The 12,500-nt window shown below is 51.6% G+C and overlaps 2 protein-coding genes across 2 annotated transcripts in view; both read right to left on the reverse strand.

The window, feature by feature from the left end:
* Window positions 1-5,825, reverse strand: part of slain2 (SLAIN motif family, member 2) — a gene marked incomplete at its 3' end in the record, with an annotated part of 10,814 nt that extends 4,989 nt beyond the window's left edge. Inside the window, exons 1-3 of the mRNA XM_076140341.1 lie at window positions 5,125-5,825; window positions 3,242-3,384; window positions 1-269 (exon numbers count right to left, since the gene is read on the reverse strand). The exon at window positions 1-269 is cut by the window's left edge and continues 10 nt beyond it. Of these exons, the coding sequence (XP_075996456.1) occupies window positions 1-269; window positions 3,242-3,384; window positions 5,125-5,570 (858 nt within the window). The remainder of the gene's footprint in view (window positions 270-3,241; window positions 3,385-5,124) is intronic.
* Window positions 5,826-5,980: 155 nt separating this feature from the next.
* The window catches only part of anapc4 (anaphase promoting complex subunit 4), a 6,843-nt gene continuing 323 nt past the window's right edge, over window positions 5,981-12,500 (reverse strand). Inside the window, exons 1-27 of the mRNA XM_076140343.1 lie at window positions 12,455-12,500; window positions 12,263-12,378; window positions 12,059-12,190; window positions 11,904-11,978; window positions 11,796-11,822; window positions 11,663-11,707; window positions 11,356-11,440; window positions 10,991-11,098; window positions 10,736-10,906; window positions 10,597-10,661; window positions 10,461-10,503; window positions 10,287-10,363; window positions 10,085-10,185; window positions 9,956-10,007; window positions 9,723-9,778; window positions 9,090-9,136; window positions 8,945-9,001; window positions 8,793-8,849; window positions 8,607-8,700; window positions 8,389-8,486; window positions 8,178-8,239; window positions 8,060-8,098; window positions 7,877-7,978; window positions 7,585-7,662; window positions 7,234-7,401; window positions 6,350-6,473; window positions 5,981-6,263 (exon numbers count right to left, since the gene is read on the reverse strand). The exon at window positions 12,455-12,500 is cut by the window's right edge and continues 323 nt beyond it. Of these exons, the coding sequence (XP_075996458.1) occupies window positions 6,036-6,263; window positions 6,350-6,473; window positions 7,234-7,401; window positions 7,585-7,662; window positions 7,877-7,978; window positions 8,060-8,098; window positions 8,178-8,239; window positions 8,389-8,486; window positions 8,607-8,700; window positions 8,793-8,849; window positions 8,945-9,001; window positions 9,090-9,136; window positions 9,723-9,778; window positions 9,956-10,007; window positions 10,085-10,185; window positions 10,287-10,363; window positions 10,461-10,503; window positions 10,597-10,661; window positions 10,736-10,906; window positions 10,991-11,098; window positions 11,356-11,440; window positions 11,663-11,707; window positions 11,796-11,822; window positions 11,904-11,978; window positions 12,059-12,190; window positions 12,263-12,378; window positions 12,455-12,500 (2,353 nt within the window). The 3' untranslated portion in view covers window positions 5,981-6,035. The remainder of the gene's footprint in view (window positions 6,264-6,349; window positions 6,474-7,233; window positions 7,402-7,584; window positions 7,663-7,876; window positions 7,979-8,059; window positions 8,099-8,177; window positions 8,240-8,388; window positions 8,487-8,606; window positions 8,701-8,792; window positions 8,850-8,944; window positions 9,002-9,089; window positions 9,137-9,722; window positions 9,779-9,955; window positions 10,008-10,084; window positions 10,186-10,286; window positions 10,364-10,460; window positions 10,504-10,596; window positions 10,662-10,735; window positions 10,907-10,990; window positions 11,099-11,355; window positions 11,441-11,662; window positions 11,708-11,795; window positions 11,823-11,903; window positions 11,979-12,058; window positions 12,191-12,262; window positions 12,379-12,454) is intronic.

A 12,500-nucleotide genomic window follows, 5' to 3' on the forward strand; every position in this document is an offset into this window, starting at 1 on the left:
AGGCATCAGCTGCTGCCTGACGATGGGAACCCTGCCGGGCGTGGAGGAGGGCGAGTTGAAGCCGCTGCTGTAGGGGCTGTTAGCTGTGTTTGGACTGTATGGGCTGCTGAAGCCCAGCTGCTGACTGTACGGGCTCCCCTGACCCGGCTGACTGTACGGGCTTCCCTGACCCGGCTGACTGTACGGGCTTCCCTGACCCGGTTGACTGTACGGGCTTCCCTGACCCGGCTGACAGTACGGGCTCCCGTACACACTCCTGCGCCTGTTGGCTGCACACACACACACACACACACACACAGAGAAACATCAACACAAACGAGCTGGAGCAGCAGGATCACAGAACAGTGCTCAGTGAGTTTGGTTACAGAGGTCAGAGGTCAAGAGTTAGTCTACAGTTAGTCCCTGCCTGCTGTCACCTGGAGGTCACACACACACACACGCACACACACACACACACACACACACACACACACACACACACACACACACACACACACACACACACACACACACACACACACACACACACACACACACACACACACACACACACTCACACACACACACACACACACACAGATGTAGATCCAGATGACTCCACATGTTCCCCTTCAGACTGACTCAGAGCTCATTAACCCTAAAGGCACTGGATCACCTGGTCTTGGCCCTGATGATGAATGAGCTCATTCATTCATGTGTGTGTGTGGGGGGCGTCTCCATGGCAGCACCTTCATGAGGCCCTCAGTGTTGTGGTCCTGGTCTAGAGTGTGTTAGAGTGTATGGTGGGCTGATAGAGGATAGAGGCCTCCTTCATCATTACACACACTCAACAATACACCATTCAATACACACACACACACACACACTTCATGAGAGCACAATGTGACTCTGTGTGAGAGCCGGTGAGTCCACACAGTCCAGTCATGAGATCAGAGCCCCACAGCCTGCTGCTCTCTGCTGTCTGAGAGCTTTATGGACTCAACTACTGCTCCCTGCTCCGTCTGCTAGGGAGAGACACACTCTCTCTCTCTCTCCCCCCTGTAACCCCCCTCTCTCTCCACTCTGCTCTCCTACATTATTTAGGAAACAGCCTTGTGTCCATCCTCATGGATCAGCTGTTGAGGAATGTCAACAACATGCCCCCCCCCTCTCTCTCTCTCTCTCTCTCTCTCTCTCTCTGCGTTCCCTAAAAGGCCAGGTCCAGTTCAGAGATCAAGACTGAGCACACGTGTGTGTCCTGTGTTAGAGTGAGGAGGAGGAGCAGTCAGGGAGAGGAGGAGCTCTCAGCTGAACCTCCTGCTCTCAGCCTCCTGCTCTCAGCCTGGATCCTCCTCCTTGGCTTCTCCTCCCTGTGTGGAATCTTCAGGCCAGTTTCCACAAGCAAAGCACTAAAGTATGTGAGGCCCTGAGGTCTGAGGCTCTGAGGGCCGCATGGAGGGAAGAGAGACGTGTGTGTGTGTGTGTGTGTGTGTGTGTGTGTGTGTGTGTGTGTGTGTGTGTGTGTGTGTGTGTGCGTGCGTGCGTGCTCATCAGCTGATCAGAGCAAACAGACAGATCAATATCTCAAAAGGAGAAACAGGATCAACTTGGCTCTGACAGGCAGTGAAGCTTCTGATCCGTAAGTGCTGCTGTGAGCAGAACCTTCTGCTCACACATCCACAGGCTGGACAGCTGGCAGGACTCAGCTGCTCCCGAACAAACAAAGGCCTCTGATGGCCGAGAGTAGAGGGCCGAGAGAAGAGAGGAGAGAGGAGAGAGAAGAGAGAAGAGAGAAGAGAGAAGAGAGAAGAGAGAAGAGAGGAGAGAGAAGAGAGGAGAGAGAAGAGAGGAGAGAGAGGAGAGAGAAGAGAGAATGGAGGAGAGAGGAGAGAGGAGAGAGAGAGAGAAGGGAGGAGAGGGAGAGAAGAGAGCTTCTTTGAGTCGTGTCCCTCATTCATGGGACTGAGGAATTTGAATTGTTCGGGTCGAGCAAAGAACGAAAGTCTTGGTCGCTGCTAAAGGTCATGTGTGTAATAATGCCTGTGTTGTGTGTGTGTGGACGTGTATGAGGCGGGACAGATGTCTTCACAGGGACAGATGTCTTCACAGGGACAGATGTCTTTACAGGGACAGATGTCTTCACAGGGACAGATGTCTTCACAGGGACAGATGTCTTCACAGGGACAGATGTCTTTACAGGGACAGACCAAACTGTGACTGCAGCTGACCAGTGATGACATCACCATCACTGATGCTTCACCAAGATCCATGTAAATGACTATGTGGCGTCTCAGACAACCTCTGGACAGCTGGGACCCTCTCCTCTCTTAGGACCCTCTCCTCTCTCAGGACCCTCTCCTCTCTCAGGACCCTCTCCTCTCTCAGGACCCTCTCCTCTCTCAGGACCCTCTCCTCTCTCAGGACCCTCTCCTCTCTCAGGACCCTCTCCTCTCTTAGGACCCCTCTCTCTCTCTCTTGGCTCCTTGGCTTTGATTGCCCTGCAGGTCTTGATGTCCCTGCTGGTTCTGAATGATTGGTTGGTCTTTCATCTTCACACTTGTATCACACAGGCCCAGCATCTCAAGGATCGATCCCTCAGCCTCACGCTGTGGGCTCAGTGTTTGTTCATGCTCAGATCTGATCGGGCCACAGCCTCTTCTTTCAGCCCATAGCGGCACAGGGACCTCTGATCTACAGCTGAGGAGGTGCCTCTCTGTCTGTCTGTCTGTCTGTCTGTCTGTCCAGGTGCTGAGTTACACAACGGAGCTGGGATCATGACTTCCATCCCAGTGAACATGGAGGCTCAACCTGATCTGTCACATGGACATACCTCTGTCTCCTTTTACCAGAGCTGTGAGGCTGGAGGCCCGGCGTCCTCACACGGGGACTCACTATTATTAGTGACAGTCAGAAGCAGAGGAAATAGAAACAGGAGGAGCAGGAGGAGCAGGAGGAGCAGGAGGATGGATAGAGCTCTGAATAGAGTTTAGGACTGAACAGAGCCAGAGTTTACCAGAGCTCAACTAAGCAGCAGAACCTCTCAAGTGATGTGTGAGTGTTGGTGCTGGACTTAGACTGGACTAGCAGGAGGTGCAGACTCACACTGCTCACACACACACTGCTCACTCACAGACACACACTGCTCTCACTCACACACACACTGCTCTCACACACACACACTGCTCTCACACACACACACACACTGCTCTGACTGAGAGGTTTGTGGTTCTGGTTCTGGTCCTGGTCCTGGTCCTGGTCTTACCCGACATGGTGAGGTCCAGTCTGTGGATGAGCGAGCGCTTGGCTGACTCCATGTCGGGGCTCGGGTGGTCCAGAGCTTGGCGGCACCAAACCAGAGGACTGAGGGCCTTCAGCAGGGGGCTGTGGAGTTTAGCTTCATAGAGCCTGGAGGAGAGAAAGAGAGGGTTACAGAGAGCAGGTAGAGCTGTACGCCTGTACCTCTGTATCTATGTACGCCTGTACCTCTGTACACCTGTACCTCTGAGTGTCTGTACACCTGTACCTCTGTGCGCCTGTACCTCTGTGCGCCTGTACCTCTGTGTGTCTGTACGCCTGTACCGCTGTGTGTCTGTACGCCTGTACCGCTGTGCGCCTGTACTGCTGTGCGCCTGTACGCCTGTACACCTGTACCTCTGTACGCCGGTACCTCTGTACGCCTGTACCTCTGTGTGTCTGTACGCCTGTACCTCTGTACGCCTGTACCTGTGTGTCTTTACACATGTACCTCTGTGTGTCTGTACGCCTGTACCTCTGTACGCCTGTACCTCTGTACGCCTGTACCTGTGTGTCTTTACACCTGTACCTCTGTGTGTCTGTACGCCTGTACCTCTGTGTGTCTGTACGCCTGTACCTCTGTGTGCTGTCAATCCAACTCAGCGCTCCTACTCAACTTTAAGTTGGAGAGTGGAGGAGAGGAGAGGAAAAGGAGAAGAGAGGAGAGGAGAGAGGAGAACACAAATCTGAGTCAGCAGCTGTCAGCTGTCTGAACCAAAGACTTTCATCTTGAAAGCATGGAGACAGCAAATAAAGAGTCTGAGTCTGAGAGACACAGGACTCAACTCAACCTGCTGTGACTCTGAGATCTGAAGCTGCATGTGTGGCTCAGTTGCACAGCGGTGATGCAGGAGTGACACTTGGCTTTATAAGAAGCTGTTATGAAGCTACATGTTATTCTAAGGTTCAAAGGTCAGCCTCTCCTCTAATAAACTGATGCTCTGGGCTGTGATTGACAGATGAATCCATAGAACAGCAGAGTGTGTGTCCTCATCCTCCTGTGTGTGAGTGTGTGAGGGCTGCTACATGCTCCTGACCCAATCAGGCCTCACTGACTGAACTATTGTTTTACTTACACACATACAGAGGCCCGTAATGATGTCATTCTCTAAAGCTGATCCACCTTTATACACACACACACACACACACACACACACACGGTACTCTAAATCTAGCTTCAGAATCAGGCCTGAAGTGTGTCTGTGTGTGTGTGTGTCTAAATGTAATCAGCCCCCCCCCCCCCCCTCAGTCTTGATTGGCCTGTGTGTGTGAGCATGTAAACACAGAGCAGTGAGGATGAGTGAGCCTGTGCTGATGAAGATGAAGAGCAAACCTTCAGCTCAGACAGATTGACACATTATTAATAGCAGTATAGCCTCTAAATAGGAGGCTATGACACTGACATGGCTTTACTCCAATGTCATGAGTCATCTCTCTCTCTCAGCTGTGTGTGAGGTCACCATGGATACCACTCCCAAATGACTGTTGGGCAGGTAAACAACTCTCAGCACCATCACACACACACTGATCTACAGGCCCAATATAAAGACTCGCGACCTGCTGAGACCGGCTGAGACCGGCTGAGACCTACTGAGACCTGCTGAGACCTACTGAGACCTGCTGAGACCTCTATGAAGTCAAACCTATTGAAAGGTGAATGTTTATAAATCATGGTTGGCCATTTTGCAGTGATGATCCTGCTGTAGGAGAACATATGACTAAACCCTCCTCCTCCTCCAGGCCGAGGCTCCTCAGACTCAGGCTGAGCCTCCTCAGGCCGAGGCTCCTCCAGTGCGGCTGATGTCTGTTTACATGGAAGCTAATAACACGGTAGTAGAGACACAAACTCACCAGCTGTCTTCATCTTCATGGAGACAATCCATGTCTTCGAGGTCTAAGATGTCCACCTCATCCAGGACGGAGGTCCCCCCCTCCTCGGTGAAGCCCCCGGTGCAGTCTGAGTACAGAGAGTTCATACTGGCAGCTGAAGCCCCCTCGCCCTCGTACGCCCTCCTGAAGCTGATTCCATCGTAGGACAGTCTGGGGCTCAGGCAGCGGTTGTTCTCCAGCAGCCCGCCGTAGCCGAACCCCGCCCCGGTGAAGCCGGCCAGCCCGGCGGACAGGCTCGAGTCGTACCCGGCGCTGAGGGGTCTGTGGTTCCCTGACATGGCTCCGGAGGACGACAACAGGCTGGACCTGCTCCGGAGCTGCTCGTTCTGCTGCTCCAGCTTCTTCACCAGGTCCTGGAGCTTCCGCACCTCCAGGTCCGCGTTGATGTTGGAGTTGATATCCTCCATAGCGGCTCCGACTACCGACGGAAATGCGCGGCGGGCTTGCTCTTCTTCTTCCTCGTTATTCCGCCCGCCTGTCCGCTCTCTAGCTCGCTTCTCCGGTCCCTACGTGTTCGCTGAAGACACTGTGGTGCTGGACAGACTCTCGGAGCTCTCCGTCGTCATCTTCTCGGCTTGTTCGTGTCTTCGGGCAGGGTCGAGGCCATTTTCACGAGACTCGTCACCAACTGTGAAAGACCAACAGGCGGCGGAGACGTTACGTCATCCCGTACAGCGGCGGGGGCGCGCACGTAACCAACACCTATTTGCGCGCGCACAGGCTCGTGTTTACGTTTGTTCAGTCACTTTAAACGCTCACACACACACACACACACACAAAAACAGAAATAACACAATCATCCATGTTTCATCAAAACATCTTTATTTCCAAATTCAAACGGTTTCTGTCCCAAATCCCAAATGTGCTTCATGTTAGGAGAGCTCCAGGGCCTCCTCTGACTCCAGATGTTCCTCTGTCTTCACAGCCTCAGCCTCAGCAGGATCAGCCTCAGCCTCAGCTCCTCCCTGCTCCTGACTGGCGGCGGTGGTGTCCAGCCCCTCCTGGTCAGCGCTGGCATTCTGGGACTCGTTTCCCTCTTCATCCTCCTCATCCTCTACATCCATCTCATAAACACGTATGTGCCTCAGATTGGCACTCAGCTGACAGGAAAGAGAGAGGAAGTTTAAGGTCGCAGCTACAGAAACCTGAGCCTGAGCGTTGAGCAGATCAAACATGAGTCTCCTACCACACAGGCCACTTTACGGACTCCGCTGACGGCTACAAAGTGAGCCTTCATGTTCTCCATGTCCCTCCACTGGTTCACCGGGACCGGGCCTTGGCAGGGGATGAGACTGCTCTGCTGGTCCAACCTGACACACAGGTGATCCACAGTCTGTCAGTCTAAGCTTCTCTCTCTCTGATCCTCTGTCAGGCTTCTTTACATCTCTGCTGCATTCCAATGTTGTGTTGTTGTGTACATGTAGCATCAATGTGACTCAGAACAAAGGGAGGTACATGAGGGGGAGGGGTGTGTGTGTGTGTGTGTGTGTGTGTGTTCGTGTGTGTGTGTTCGTGTGTGTTCGTGTGTGTTCGCGTGTGTTTGCGTGTTCGTGTGTGTGTGTGTGTGTGTATGTGTTCATCACAGCCACAGACGGTTATTCTGTTATTCTTAGAGCTTTACTAAAGTGAACATGATCCTGTTATAGAGTCATATAAATGATCTGAAATGTTCTCAACCATGGTGAGGATAGCAATCTGGAGTGGAAGTGTGAAGTTAAGAGGTTTAGAGGTTTAGAGGTGATCTATATGACATCATTTATAGTCGTTGAAGTATAAACCCCCCCACACACCCAGATGGAACATTCCATGAGTTTCCTCCTCCCATAAAGCGGTGAGGCAGAGGACGTGGAACTTTTCTGAGAACATTGGTTCATCCTTCCGAGGGAATATGAAGTCCCAGCTCACATCTGATCGCTTCAGTCTGCTGACTTCCTGTTTCTAAGCTGTGATGTGTAGTTTGGCTCACACTCCCCTCACATAACTGCTGTATAATATCGTACACACACATATTTAGATGACTGATTGACTTATTCCTAATGATTGACACGTACACACACAGACCAAACCCACCTAAGGTTGGGGTCCCAGGTGAAGTGGGTGTGACAGCTGAGGGCGGAGGCCAGAGGGAGCTGAGCCAGGACACGCCGACTGTTCTCCACGTCCGTCCCCTGCAACACTACAGTCAACACGTCATCGTCATAGAAACGAGCGTCCAGGCACCGGCATACATAATCACGCCTGAAAGAAAGAAAGAAAGAAAGAAAGAAAGAAAGAGAGAGAGAGAGAGAGAGAGAGAGAGAGAGAGAGAGAGAGAGAGAGAGTGAGAGAGAGAGAGTGAGTGAGTGAGTCAGGGTCACAGCACGTTGACCTGCTGAGGAGGTGAATGGGGGGGGGGGGGGGGGTAAAGAGAGGAGGCCTCACTGCTCTGGAGCGTCACCGTCACGCTCGCTGTCAAGCTGCTGGCTCACGTCTATTGACATCACACTGTTGGCCGGGTGACTGCAACAAACAGAAGGGTTATAAATACATCCAGATGAAGTCACAAAGACACACACACACACACACACACACACACACAGACACAGACACAGACACACACACACACACACACACACACACACACACACACACACACACACACACACACACACACACACACACACACACACACACACACACACACACACACACACACACACACACACACACACACCTGTTTGGGTCTGTGGCTCTGCGGAGGAGGTAGAGCTTGGAGGCGGAGACCTTGGGCATGCTGAACACGACATAATGCATGTTGGTCTTCCTGTCGTTCCACCTGTGGGGACAAACACACTGAGTATGAAAACAAAGACACAGCTGAGGTGTGTGTGTGTGTGTGTGTATGTGTTATACGTACAAAGATGGAAGCTCAAAGAGTCGAGGAGTGTTTTCTGAGCTGGAAGGAAATAAAACAAAAACAATGTAAGCTTGAGAGCAGCCGAGGTGATGAAGAGTGATGAAGACCCTGAACACACCTCTCTGGAACCGTGTAGAGGGGCAGGAGGACCGCCTGTCTCACCGACTCCCCAATCACCTCCTGCATGAGGATGAGGACAGACACTGATTACTGGGGAGTGTGTTATTGTGTTATTGTGTGTGTCTTTGTCTGGCCTCATACTGCTGCTGCTTTGAATTCATGTTTGTAAATGAATGGAAGCCTCAGAATCTCACAGAAGAACAACTGACCGCAGGTTTCTGAAGACACAACTCGATCACACCTTCCATCATCCTCTTCACAAAGTGCAGAGACTTTTGTGGATACGAGGGGAAGAGCAGAGGACTCTCTGATGGAGCAGAACACATGTAGAGCCTTCATCAAACAGCTCACACATACACAAACACACACTCTTCCCCCCCTTATGCGTCCCAATGATGTAAGGTGTAGAGTGAAGCTGCTAGGTCACCCTTCAGATGTGTGCTCTCCTGTAGAAACTGGAGCCACTGGTTCCCCTTGGTGTTGGGCGGAGACACCAGGTCCTCTTCCTCATCCTTCAGGTACTGGAAATGTTCAATGGGAAAGAGAAGCCACATGTTGAAGCTCCGCCCCCAGATCATCAGTCCCTGCTCCACAGTCCTCTAGACTCACTCACCTGACCGACTCGCTCCACATTGAAGTACTTCCCTTTACGATCAAAGAGCTCATCGTCCTGTGAAGCCACAGAGCAAAGGGTTAAAGTAAGGGCTTTACTAAGATCTACAAACCAACAACATGTCTCTATCATAATAATCACAGTGATCTCACCTGACTGAAGTGCTCAGACAGGAAGTCAGCCACAAAGGCGATGTCCTTCTGGGTCATCTGAGGATTCACCAACCAGATCAACATGTTAAACAGGTTTGAGTAAAAGGACGAGCTCTTCTCTTCACTGACTGCTGTGACGCCTCACCTTGTTGAGCTCTGGAGGAACGTGCTCCTCACACATCCGGAGCATCGCTGTGGACACACACAGCAGAAGAAGAAGAAGAAGAAGAAGAAGTCACTAACTACAGCCTGACAGACGATCACAGATGATCCATTTAAATCCTCCAGCCTGTCTCATTGAATGGGACTGATTGGGACAGACTAGGACAGATTGGGACAGATTGGGACAGATTGGGACAGATTGGGACAGACTGGGACAGATTGGGACAGACTGGGCCAGACTGGGACAGATTGGGACAGATTGGGACAGACTGGGACAGATTGGGACAGATTGGGACAGACTAGGACAGACTGGGACAGATTGGGACAGATTGGGACAGACTCGGACAGATTGGGACAGATTGGGACAGATTGGGACAGACTGGGACAGACTGGGACAGATTGGGACAGATTGGGACAGACTGGGACAGATTGGGACAGATTGGGACAGACTGGGACAGATTGGGACAGACTAGGACAGACTGGGACAGATTGGGACAGATTGGGACAGACTGGGACAGATTGGGACAGACTGGGACAGACTGGGACAGACTGGGACAGACTGGGACAGACTGGGACAGATTGGGACAGACTGGGACAGAGTAAGTCAGAGTCGTACCTACATACAGCCACCGGAAAAAGGCTTTGAAGTTTTTCATACTCTTATCAATCACTCTGAGAGAGGAAGATGAACACAGGGTTACACACAGATCAAGAGAGCAGAGAGGAGTTATTATAATGTGAACTGTTCCTCCTGATCTGTTACACTGGAGGAGGAGGAGCTACATCACTAATGACCCTCCCTTATTAATAATGATTGACAGCTCCAGATGTTTCTCCTCAGTCACTCACTGTAGAAGCTCGTTGGCCTTCAGAGAAAAGGAACCCACAGCTGTGATCGCATCTGAAAGCACAACACATCCATGAAGAACCAGGTTTGAGGACACAGAGCTTCTTCTTCATGTGTGAGTGAGAGCCGACCTTCTATAGCTGCTGAGTCCAAGCCAAGGGGCTGGAACTTCTGTTTCCATAGAGACATGCCCTTCACCTCACTGAGGTGGTACAGCAGGGCCTCAGAGCCGCTGCAGAGAGGAGAGGACAGACAGGTTAGAGGGAGAAGAAGAAGAAGAAGAGGCTCAGGCAGCAGTGAGAGGAAGAGGAGGAGGAGGAGCGATGAAGACACCTCTGTATGTGGCTGATCACCAGCTTCTGGATGCTGGAGTACGAGGACTCAATGGACTGACCCAGCTTCTTCAGGCCCTGTGATGGAAGAGACAGAAGAGTCCAGAGGTCACACAGAGGTCACACTGACCCTACAGTCACACAGGAGAGCACAGAGCGGAGGACTTCCTCTCACCTTCACAGTCAGCTGGTTCATGAGCAGAGCCTGGAGTTCAGGGCTACACAGCAGCAGGACAAACCAATGAGAACCACACAACAACAACAACACAACATCATGCTGAGTGAGAGGTCACTTCATGATCTTGTCTCACCTCGATTGCCCCCACAGCAGAAGCTCCAGGAACTCATCCTGAACCTGAGTGCTTGTGTTCTTCTCCTACAAACAGGTCAAAGTAAACACCGTGCTCTCTTCATCTAGCTGCCATGGAAACAAACTGGGACCAAACAGACCTGAACAAACTTGGTGAGGCGTATGTCCATCTGCATCAGAATGTCCTCCCACGCCTCACACATGCAGGTCAGGGACAGACGCAGGTACTGCAGCAGGGACGAGATGTGGGTGAACTTGCGAGCCATCCTGGTGACCTCAGGCAGACAGTCTGACAACAGGCCGGTGTCCAGCTGACGAAGAGGAGCAGAGGAGTGAGGAAGGAGGCACAGAGAGGAGAAACACCTGTGTGTGTGTGTGTGTGTGTGTTGGAGCACCTGGATGTAGCAGATCTCTGGGTCGTTGTGAGCAGACGGGACTTCAGTGATGACAGACAGAGACTTCAGATCACTGGACAGACTCAGGCTGCGACACGTCCCTGGAACCTGGAGAGGAAGGAGAATCAAGGACAGACAGAAGGAGGCAACCATCAGGAGAACATTCAAGATCTACTGGAGACACGGCACAGAGGAGAAAAGCACGAGGGAAACCTTTGATCTAAAGCTATTTAAGTCTACAGTCCTGAAGTTAACACGTCTGTGTCACTGCAGAAAGGAGAGGAAGCCATCAGAGGTTAGTGAGGTTTCATATGTGACACACACACACACACACACACACACACTTGAGTGATCTACAGCCTTACTGCAGTTAACGTGGCTATCTTGTACATCCCATAAGCATAAAGCTCCACAAAGCCAGCAGCTCCTCCCAGGACCAGGATGTTGAGCCTGCAGAGGGACAGAGAGCCCAGGTTCAGTGAGTGAGATGATGAGAGCAGAGCAGAGCTGAGCTGACAGAGGACCAGGCTACACACACACACACACACACACACACACACACACACACACACACACACACACACACACACACACACACACACACACACACACACACACACACACACACACACACACACACACACACACACACACACACACTCTCACCCTCACCTCACATCGCCCAGCAGGTTCATGATCTCGTCTGACTTCTCTTCACTGTTAAAGCGTGAGGAGGAGATTTAGCTTCATTTAGAAACAGAAATCATTTTGATATCAAAGTGATGAAGACTGGGAGGCTTCATACCTGAAGATCTTTGATGTTGTGCTGTAGCTGTGGAGAGGATCAATCACTCCATGTTACATATAGACTGTTCCATCATGTAAGAAGTGAAGTGAAACATTCTCTGGTTACCTTTTAGGAAGAGCAGGTAGTTTGGGCAGGAAGTACTTGGATACATCTTCAGAGTTGTAGAAGGAGCTGAGGGCACTGGACACAAAACAACGTCTCATTTAAACACGAGGCCCAGCTGGAGGAGCTCAGAGCTTCAGCTTCAGCTCCAGCTTCACCTGCTCTCCTCCGTCACCTCCATCCAGGTCATGCAGGTCACAGGGCTCTGCACGGGGAACAGGTGGAGGATCTCTGCCTTCTCTACGTCACACAGCACCGCCTGCTTGGTGTCTCCCAGGCTGAAGCCAGGACTGCAGGAGGGAGACAGAACACAACACACTTCAGCCTGATGACTCTACACAGACCTGCAGTAAGTCTTCAACCAGCTCTTACTCTTGCCGTCTGGCCTCCATGCCAGCGCTGTGATGTCCTTCCCTGTGTACTCGTTAGGTGGTAAACTCCACACACGCTGGAAGTTAGCTAGGCGATGCAGCAGCAGCTAGGGACACAACGCAGAAGGTTACAGTGACAGAGCCAAACACTCTGATCACACTGAATGACAACGGCGTGTTTACCTCTCCAGTGGTGTTTGCCAGAGCGATCAGATCTCTTTTAGGAGAC

Source organism: Genypterus blacodes, unplaced genomic scaffold, assembly GCF_046128005.1.
Source record: "Genypterus blacodes isolate CSIRO-AG114 ecotype Tasmania unplaced genomic scaffold, CSIRO-AGI_Gbla_v1 ptg000577l_1, whole genome shotgun sequence".
Lineage (NCBI taxonomy): Eukaryota > Metazoa > Chordata > Actinopteri > Ophidiiformes > Ophidiidae > Genypterus > Genypterus blacodes.